At 42.5% G+C, this 10,716-nt stretch overlaps 1 protein-coding gene across 9 annotated transcripts in view; it reads left to right on the top strand.

The window, feature by feature from the left end:
* Window positions 1-8,025, top strand: part of TBC1D1 (TBC1 domain family member 1) — a 246,739-nt gene extending 238,714 nt beyond the window's left edge. For 7 of the 9 annotated variants that reach the window (XM_033213953.1, XM_033213956.1, XM_033213955.1 and 4 more), the window contains 2 exons: window positions 2,300-2,473; window positions 6,190-8,025. In XM_033213953.1, the coding sequence (XP_033069844.1) occupies window positions 2,300-2,473; window positions 6,190-6,393 (378 nt within the window). In that variant the 3' untranslated portion in view covers window positions 6,394-8,025. Of the gene's footprint in view, window positions 1-2,299; window positions 2,474-6,189 lie in introns of those variants that run through there. The other 2 variants (XM_033213957.1, XM_033213959.1) reach the window with 2 other exon arrangements.
* Window positions 8,026-10,716: the final 2,691 nt, after the last annotated feature.

Genomic DNA, 10,716 nt, shown 5'->3' on the forward strand with positions numbered 1-10,716 from the left:
TCTTTTTTATTCATCTGAGACAACATACTGAAGGATCGGGTTTTTAATGTTAGGCCTTCCTGCTCTTGCTCTGGCTGAGAACTGCTCCTGGCAGTGGATCACCTGTGCTCTCTACGTGTGCAAGGACAGGCACCCCTCCCATCTTCTTTTATTTCCCCAAGTAATTAGCCCAAAGGCTGAAACCCTTGTTCAGTGACCCGGGTGCTCCTTTGACCAGCAACCTCATACTGCCATGATTTGGGGTAAATTCAGGGGCATAACTGAAGAATGAAGGGCCTAAGAGTCTTGGCAGTCAGGAGATCATCAGGTAATTAAGCAGAGATGATTGTGACCCAGGGTAGTTCCTAGGGATTAATGGAGGCCTGGAAGAGTTTATGGCTTTGGGCACTGCTGAAAGGCATTAACTTAACACGGAACATCAATCTGTAGGAAAAGTCAGAGGTTTTGTTCTAGGCTTTCCAGGTTAGGAGATCACTTAAAAATAAATCTTTATGGAAGAAAAAAAGTAATAGTGTACAGGACATTTATTCAGCACCGTATTTATAATTATACATGAGTGCCAAACAATCTCAGTTTTGGTGTTTGTAGTTTTTACTGTTCAGATGATTCAGAAGTTCCATGACGTGGCATCCATTGATGATGGCTTTGCTGAGGTTGAAATGTGAGGGTTTTGTGTCAGATGTGTGGAAGCAGATCCCTTAGCTAAGAACACGCCTGCTCAACCGGCCAGGCGTGTGCTGGGAACTTCCATGAGTTGCCTTGTTTAATTCTCATAGCCATCCTGGGAGGTAGGCGCTGTCTGCCCCAGGTAGGAGGCCAGGAACTGTGACTGAGAGAAGTTAAGTACCGAGCTCAAGTCATTCATAGAGTCGCCAGTGGAGTCCCAATTTTAAGGCTGACACAAAGCCTCAGAGCCAGTTACCTCGGCTGTCAAGTGGAGATAATAATCCCTACTACCTCATAGTCGCTCAGAAGGACAAAAGAGAATCAGTTCAATCCAGTAGAAATTCTCTCTCTCCCTCTTACTCCCCTCGCACACATGCACACACATGCCACAGATACAATGGATTTTAGTTTTTAGGCATCAAATGACTTTTGTGCCTTATTAGTATTATCCACTGAATTAAATAAAAAACAGCAAGCTGAAAAATTCATCTCAAGGAAGAGAAAATAAGACTGTTGGGAATGGAGAGAAAGGAAACATAGTTTTGGAAAATTGATTCCAGGGAAGATAGGCTAGTTTGAATGCCAGTAGGGTGCCATCAGAAGTAGTTTTACACTGATTTTTAACAATATTAGAGTTGTTTAAGGAAATGCAATAGAGAGGCAGTTTCTGCCCTTTAAAAGTCTGACTTCACTCTCTGAATGTGTGTTCTGATCTAGCAAGTTTTTTTTTTTTTTTTTCTTTTAAGATGGTCCCAGCTTGACTGTATTCTCAGATCCCTCAGATAAACGTTGGGGCTTCACTGCAGTGCTGAGAGGCCCCGGCCCCTGGGGTTCTCTCATAGAAACAACTGGAAAGAAAGGAAATGCCTTGGGCAGCGGCAGCAGCTGTCTTCTGACTCTGCTTTCCGCCCTGCCTTCCTTACCAAGAGAAAGTACAGACACGGACAGCTTGAGTCACTTGGGCACTTAGGGGTTGTTTTTCACACGTGTGGTGTTTTCGTCACCATTGCTATCGTGGGAAAGAAGACAGCTCAGGCATCGTTTCGTATTCACTCATCTGTGTGGGTGACATTTGGGTTTTGGCTCATTTCTGCATATTTGTGTGCAAAGGAGAGTTTTTTAGTAAACAGTCCCATTACTTAGCTGTTCTTATAACTGAAAACCCAACTGAACTATAATTAAACTTTGACTTGGTGACTGTGCAAACAGGGCTATGATTCTTTTGTTTCTTTTCTCCTTTTAACCCATAGTTGATGTATCTAACCTAACAGAATTTTCAGAGAAAAGAAGTGAAATAAGAACTAAAAATAAATTTTTTTAAGTCTTTAAAAATGAGAGGTTTTTTTTGTTTTTTTTTTTTTTTGGCTTTTGGAAGATGAGTATCAAAAACCTGTACTTAATGTTACCTTGGAATTATTTCTAGATGTTTCTTATATCCTTTTGTCCTAAGTAAAAGTATTACCTTCTCAGTGCATAGTTGTTCTTATTTATCACTTCTAGTAGCAAGTATAGAGCTAAGCGTAGAGGAGATGCTTCACAGCTTCACAGACGCTTGTCATGATTGCGGACACCTGCCTGTATGTGTGGGGTTTTTCTCAGTTTTAGTACCTGATGACTTTTCTTTCTATAACAGGTATTTGAGATGGACATTGCTAAACAGTTACAAGCTTATGAAGTTGAGTACCATGTCCTTCAAGAAGAACTTATCGATTCCTCTCCTCTCAGTGACAACCAAAGAATGGATAAACTAGAGAAAACCAACAGCAGCTTACGCAAACAGAACCTTGACCTCCTTGAACAGTTGCAGGTAGAGCATATTTATAAAGCAGCTTCCTGAATCACAAATATATGGTAGTTCATTAACTCACCAAAGGCAACAGCAGGCTGGGCTTTCCCATGACCAGAGGACCTTTCCCACCCTGATCTGTTTATAGTTGGGATCAAAGGTATCCCAGGAGAATGGGTCCTTTTTATTATGGAGCAGACAGATTGTCCTTTGCTGAGGTCAGACAGTCCCTGAGCTTTCTGAGAGGCTGTTTCTGCACTTAACTCTTTTAGGAAACAGGCCCAGAGATGAACTTAGATTCAGGATGCTGTGACCTGTTAGCTGAATGCCAGCCATTGTCATTACTCAAAGAGAATCGAAGAGCTTTATATTCTATGAGCAAAACCAGCTAGGTCCACAGAGGGACAGTAAAGGAGGAAAGTAACACAGAAATAAACATAACAAACCGGAGCAGATGATAATTCTTTGTGAGTCCTTGGTGCATATACAAAGATTTGATTAATGAAGGTCTCAGTTCTCCCCTCTGGAAACTTCCATTTCAACATGGATACATTCAGGTGAGGACATACAGAAGAAAGACCAGTTGAGACTGTGCATGCAGGAGGGTGTGCAGAGCAAGCCCTGAGGTGTAGCACGGAGACGGGAGCTGGCCAGGTCCAGCATCACCCCCACCCCCACATCACCCAGGCACACTGCCGAAAAGAACGCCTAACTGCGGAATGCAGCTCTTTTGTCAATCAGATGGCATGAAGCAACCATATGTTCTTCTTTTTTTAATGTCACAAGTGTGTAGCAGTGCTGTCCCTGTTCAGGAATTGTTTTGAGGGTGTTTTTAAAAGTTGTTTTTGAGTAGCTGTGGATAAAAATACATATTTTTGCCCAAATTTTTTATGGTGTTCCTGGGCTGTCCTGAGAATAAGTCCCATTCTGATCTAAGCCTCTGATTTTTCTTCATAGAAAGATGAGCTTTGCAGACACAAGCTTGGCAGCAAGGTGAGAAAGGCCAGCCTAGTGAGTCAAGCTATCTGAAATGCATTCCTCCCAGCAGGCATTCCATCCCAGCATACCCTATCAGATATGTGGAAGAGAAGAACAAGACTAAATGCTATTCCTGCCCAGCCCTAATAACTACTCACATTGTGAAATTTAACTTCTTCTTTTCCCCTAAGATAGAGATGTCCTAACTGAAAATATGCCTGTATACAATTTAACCTGGAAGTCTCAGCTGTGACTCAAGGGAAGTCTCTAGAGGGTGAAGAGCCTCTCTGGCCTGTAGGGGTACACAGTGTAGGTGGTCATTTTAAATGGCTTCCAAGCCAATGACAGGTCCCTGAAATATAACATGGTGGAAACTCTTCTAATAAAGCTCACATTTGCATTGAAGTGTTTAGCTTGTTAAGATAGGCAGTTCTCAATTAAAAGGTTTGTTTTACTGGGTAAATGACCATGTAGTTTTTTGGTAATAGAGCATAGAAAATAATTCCATGCTGCTCTTGTGCTATTGTTTTTGTGAAGACAGGGAGTTGTGAAGAACTTAGCTACCTGCATTCCTCACTAAAGGCATCAGACAGTAATTGGTGATTACAGATGTTCTCCCTAGAATGGTTGTTCTCTTGACCAAGTAGTTCTGCACTTCTGGAAGGATCATTCAAAACTGTGGTCTATGCCAGCCCACCAGTAGTTCCTGAGTCCCTGCAGTGCTGAGTGCTGGGGACCACCGAGTCCAGTAAGACACTGCAGCTCTCAAAGAGTTGGATCTGGGATTGTATTGTATTGGTTTGTGATATTTGGATATAGTTTTTCCATGATCCTCTATGAAAATATGCCTCTCATATGTGAGAATCATGCCTCCTCCTTGTACACTTTTCAGACACAAGGAAAGGTGTTCAATACAGTACTGAATTTTCATATAGCTTTTCTGGGGGGACGAAACACCAAAATGAACCCATTTCCTACCTTTATTCTGTTCATAAAATTGTTAGAAATATCAAAATCCCATTTCGTTCCCTGTTAAAACACATGTGAACGTTGTCTAGACTCTGGAGAGCATATTCTGCCACCTGTTTTGTTCAGCAATATATCAGACGATTGCATAGACGTGCCAGATGGAACCAAACAATAATACACATGGATTTGTCTAATCCCTACAAGTCATTGACGCCCACACTGAGCCAGGTGCTGTGGGAGACAGGACCATGTGTGAAAGAGAAGACATGCTTGCTTCTATAAAAGCATCAGTGTTATTGAGGAGACCTGACATTGATGCAGAATAGCAAATGACCATGCAAATTAATTCACTACTAACTAAGCTGCAGGTTGCACCTCGGAATGCAGAGGGGCTTCAAAGTGATGAGGGTAGGCCCTGAGCCAGGCCCTGACGGTGGGTGGATTTTGAGGATCAGAGAGTACTGCTTAAAGAGATACCTGAAGTAGGGCCACCCCCTGCCCAGTAGGCTGACAAACTAAGGCTCCTGGTCCCTTCTTTATATTTTGGGTGTTCTAGTGGCCCAGCCAGAGCTAGACTTTTAGTCATGAATTGTCTGGCACAAGTGTTGTCACATTCAAAAAAGTATTTTCTTTGAAAAATGAAAAAAGAAAAAAAAAAAAAAATATATATATATATATATCGCATTTTTCCCACCTAAAATGGAGCATGGCAAATCTGGACTGGATTAGTAAGATACAACAAGTCACAGAGCACTCCAGGATGCAGCTGTGAGCTGGGAATGGGCCAGAAAGGCCTCAGGGACATCAGCATAAGTGTTGGAGTTTCTGCAGTTTTCTTAGGGAACCCCTTAATGTCACTAGAGCTAACACACTTGTCACCTGGGAAGCAAGCCTGCCCGAGCAAATTAGACGAGGGACAGTTGCTAGAAAGATACACCTGGAAATTCTATTTAGCTAGCATTAATTATGTGCTAGGTGCTGAGGATGTAAACTGAGTCAGAGCCTCGTTCCTCCTCTGTAGGGTGGAAGAGAGGATACTGCTTATCTCTGTGACTCGTAGTGAGCCGTCAGTGAGACCAGGCACATAAACCTCTTAGCAGAACACTTGGCCTTTCTGAGGACTCCATGTGTGTTCTGGGGTAAATGCCTGTGTTTCTTGACATAGTGATGTCTTGTTATTCTAGACATCACTAGCTTTACACAGTAGCTTTAGATGGCATGGACCTGAATAAATGCAACTTATGTTTTCTTGTTGGTTCCTTTTTGAGTATCACTGTATTTGAAAAGAATTTCAGATTAGAGGATTATTACTACTTGGGCCTTCACGAGGAAACCGTTTTGAGTTTTTGTCAGTCTGAAATCGACTTGTGGGTTTAAATATATGTGCTCATCAAAACAGGCCAGGCTCTGCTGCAGTAACAAAGTTACGTATCTCCGAGGCTTGGCACAAGGGAAGTCTTTGTGTCGCTGAAGCATTCTTTGGCCCCATCCGAGCTGTCTTTCCAGTGGTGGTGCCTGGGGGTTTGGGTTCCCTCTGTATTGTGATCCACCATCTCTCAGCATCGGCTTCCACAGCAGCTATAGCAGGGGGCTCTCGGGGTGCCTTTAAGGGCCTGGTCCACCTACCCGCAAAGAGTGCGAATTGCCTTCCTGTGTGGCCAGAACTGATGATAAACTGTAGACTCATCCCTGCCGAAACACGGCTCCAGAGTGCTCCCAAGGCTGGACTGCGAGTGCGTGCTGGATCCCTCCTGTGTTATCACTGTATTCTCATTTCTTTTATTCTCCAGTTGGCAAATGGTAGGATCCAAAGCCTTGAGGCCACCATTGAGAAGCTCCTGAGCAGCGAGAGCAAGCTGAAGCAGGCCATGCTTACCTTAGAGCTGGAGCGGTCTGCCCTGCTGCAGACGGTGGAGGAGCTGCGGCGTGCGAGCGCGTCACCCAGCGACCTCCGAGAGCCTGAGTGCACGCAGCCCGAGCCCACCGGCGACTGACAGCTCTGCAGGAGAGATTGCAACACTATCCCACACTGTCCAGGCCTTAACTGAGAGGTTCAGAAGACGCTGGAGGGAGAGAAGGAAGCAGAAAGTGTGCTTCTCAGGGAGGAAACTGGCTTGTCAGCAAGTAGATTCTTACGAACTCCAACTTGGAATTCAGGGGACATGTCCGAGTGTTTTTGTTGTTGTTTTTAGATACTAAATCGTCCCTTCTCCAGTCCTGATTACCGTACACAGTAGCTTTAGATGGCGTGGACGTGAATAAATGCAACTTATGTTTTCTTGTTGGCTCCTTTTTGAGTATCACTGTGTTTGTAAAGAGCATTCACAATGCTGTGGAATTTCAAAAGCTGGAGGAGCTCGAGATCATTCCTCAGGCAGAGGCGTGGGTCCATCATTCTTCCAGGAGGGTTTGTGTGACAACTACACCCTCTGGCACTGGCAAGGTGCAGGTGGCTCTCGCCCATTCTTGTTATGGAAACCTAAGATGATCATTGGGAAGAATTGAAAGTGATTTATTTAATTTGGATATCCTGATCACTGTCAAGTGAAATTGATCTCTCTGGTATTTAAGAAAGTTTGTCTTTAAAAAAATACAGAGTGTTTTCATACATTTTTGCTTATCCCATAAGTACAGTTGGTCAAAGTCAGAGTAGGTAAATGCTTATGGGACAGTTGACACCTTTTAGACCCTACCAGGTATTGCTAGTATGTGAGCTGCAGTTGTGGGGTCTGAGATATTTCTTTGTGGTAGTTTTCATACCCATACTATAGAGTCATGTATTTATTTTTGCCTGTTGTGTGATGTAATGCAATCATGTTCCTTTGAGTCTCCATCCCTTGGAAATCTGATTTCTTGCAGAACGAGCAGGCACATCAAGATATTCAGGGGTGCCCCAAGAGTCTGGGATTTTCAAAAAAAAAAGATCAGGCTGAAGCTGCAATCGGATTTATGACAGCTGACAGTTTTTCAGAGGTCGCACACAGTGACTCTCCTCTCTCAGGATGACGAGGATCTGTGCCTTCAACAAGCAAAATGCTGCTCACGGTTGTCCTGCTTGCAGCCAGTCACTGTGTAAAGCCTCTCTGATGTGCATTTACGAGTGGGTTGCTTTCTTACAAAGATGAGGTTCTGTGCAGTCACAGGCCCCTTCCTTGACAACACCATCATTTCTGATCTTGATTACTGTAACCACTTCTTCTATTCCGTAGGAGTTTCTTTTGATTCTCTCAGTTGTTATGGGGGTGTCTCTTAATCCTGGGGTAAAAGGAGAGTTTGCCATACTTAGACTCATTATGAGTCTCCCCTGCCATTTCATGAGGAGACCACAGTGCTGCCCCCAGTGCCTAACCAGGTGGCTGGCGTTCGAGACTTCCTCCTATTCCTGGGTCAGAGGAGAGCGGTTTCCATCATAAACCAAGATGATGAGTTCAGCCTTTATCCCTAGTGGTTCCGCTAGATGTAAGTTAAAGGAGTGAACATTCGAGGACTTTGTTCTACATCAGATTTTACTATTTGAATGTTTACTGTTGGATTTTGGACATCTTATTACTGTTACTCAAAAACATTGACTCTGCATCAACTAAGAAACACGAAAGCAATAAAACAAGAAACAATTCATGCCCACATTTTTATGGTGGTTTTTTTTTTTTTTTTTTTAACTTTGGATTTTTGCTTTTCAGGCTGGGAGTAAAGGAATGCCTTACGAACACCTGTGGCCTATGTGTGGTCATTACCCAACCATCAGTGAGATTATTTGAGATATTGGTGTCTGCTTCCAGTATTGTTATCTGAGTGTTAATTATGTAAGTTGTAACACCTCTACCCAGGGTGTAAGTTTAGCACTGATGAGACCAGCTTCATCAGTGGTATGTGGCAGTGAGTGCTATTACGAGATTGTGTTGGGCAGAAAGGACTGTTGACATGAGCCTGTGGATGTAGGTTGGACAGTCTCAGCCTGTGACTTAGTAGGCAAGGTGCAGAGAGGCAACTGTGAGGATTCTCAGAGCCAAATTTGTAAACCATGTTTTGTGTTTTATTTCCCCCAAAACTCATTTGTGCACTTGCTGGTGTCAATCTTTTGATGCCATTTATGCCTCTTAAGACATTATGAGGCCTCAAGAAGTGTACTATTACCTGGAACAGGATGAGACTCTCTTCAGCTTGCACACTTGGTTCCCTCTCAGGGGTGGCCTATAGCTAGAACAACAATGTCCATTTGGAGGTTTGTGTGTCTGGTTTGGTAAAGGGGAGAAGAGTTGCTCCAAGTGCCATGGGATACCAAATTTTGTTACAGAATTAGATCAAACTCAACTGTGTGAAGCGCTGGAGAAGTGAAGATTCAGAAGGCGTGTGAATCAGGCTAAGTCACCAGGTCGTCTTTTAGAAGCAAAGCATAAGGCCACTGCAGAAGTGGGCCTGGGCAGGTGACGTGGCGGGGGCTCTGTGACCACCTCTATGGGTCTGCAGCCAGGTATTTAGTGGTGTGCTGGGGCCACCCTAGTCAGCACTCAGGAAGAAGAGCTAGAGGTGAAGCAGAAGGGAATGAGGACAAGCTGGAACTGGCTAGGCACCTTCGTGTCTGTCTTGTTGCTACACCATATTGAACGATGGTTATCTCAGAGAAAAATGGTACTTGTTTCACTTTGGCCCTCCAGATCTCATGCCAGCATGTCTTAGAGCCAATTCTGAATTAGAACCACCAGGGAAGGGGACTCTGGAAAACACAGTTCTGGATTAACCACATTAACATAGTATAAGCCACCATGGTTAATTTTGGAACCTGCCTACTTTGAATGACAGCATGCATGTATGAGTCCTTTTATAGAGGCCCTTCGTCTAAGTGTGTACAATTAGTGATCCATAAAGTTCGGACTCAGATTGCCATTGGCATTGAGAGTCACTGATGGTGCACCATTAGAGATGACAAACTTCAGAGACCACTTTTGGCTTCTGGGACTGCCTCCCAGCTTTCATCTGCCCTGCTCTGCCAGCTGTAGGAAGAGCTGACCCTGATTACTATTTAATCCTACTAATTAAAATCCAGAAACTATGTGGGACAATAAAGCCACATTGTCTTAAATGTAAACTCTGCTTTAAGGGTTTGACATCGCTCAAAATAATTCTAGACTGGGAAAGCTGGAAGGAGCTTCTCTTCATACTAGAAAGTCACCTCCCACCTCATTTTGTACAGGAAAATGCTTAGTGAGGTGTAGAGAGTTTCAGAATCACCTGATGGTTGGTTACAGGATCAGAGTAGATCCCTGGCCTTCTGGCTGCCTAATAGTGGGCAGCACCCAGCTTTACTTCCAGTGAGTTTTGGGAATCATTTCTGATGACATCAATTTACAAAGCAAAGAGATGTTTGCTTCATTTTCACAAAGTTGACCTGTATTGTAAAGAGCCCAAATCAGTTTCTCTCCTGAAATGCCTCCAGCAGCTTTAATTGATAGGGAGTTAAAACTGGGAGGCTCTCCAGTGAGTGACCCCTGTGCGTGGACCCAGAGGCGGAGAAATTCTATTGCAACAGGATTTGACATGATTAGATACAATGTTTGTTCTTGACAGCTATTTCCTTTTTACCTTTGGACTTTTGAAAACCTTTGCATTGTAATGTTTTTAGAAGAAACAAATCAACACAGAATTACCTTTGGTTTTATAAAAGAGAAACTCCATTATGTAAACTATTTTGCTGCCATCTCTAGAAATGATTAAAATGATCAGGGAAATTCAAGATTTATATGGTATGGAGCAGCCACAACAGTTATTTGGATAATTTGAAATTGATAAAATATTTAAAAGAATGTTCTTAGTATTTAGGCTTCATAGATATCTCTCTTAATATCTGTAAAAATAACCATACAACTGTCTTGGTTGTAAACCTTAGTAGTAAAGTGTTTAGATTTCTACCACAAGATGTATGTTTATTAATAAATTTTGTGCATGACTAAATTGTATTCTAGAAGTTTTGAATGAGGTTAAAATACAACGTTTAAAAATATTAATGATAAAATTCCTATTCAGTATTTTTAAGAATAATGAGCATCTCATTACTGTAAATGCTTTAAAACTGTGATTAGTAATTCACATGTCAGTTACAAGTTCAGCTTAGTTTTATGGTTGATTTTAATGCACTGACTTCCAAAATTTAGTAACTCTAAACGGAAGAAGAACACAACTAGTCACATTAAGTCATAATTGCTTATTCTTCATTTTTCTTCATCAGTTATGCAAAGGTTTTTATGGAAATCTGAGTAATGAATTTCCATCTTCTCTCATGGCAGATGACACAAATGTATAAAAGGTTTTATACTTTTTAA

The sequence above is a fragment of the Trachypithecus francoisi genome, unplaced genomic scaffold (genome assembly GCF_009764315.1).
Source record: "Trachypithecus francoisi isolate TF-2019V2 unplaced genomic scaffold, Tfra_2.0 Lachesis_group1, whole genome shotgun sequence".
In the NCBI taxonomy this organism is placed as follows: Eukaryota; Metazoa; Chordata; class Mammalia; order Primates; family Cercopithecidae; genus Trachypithecus; species Trachypithecus francoisi.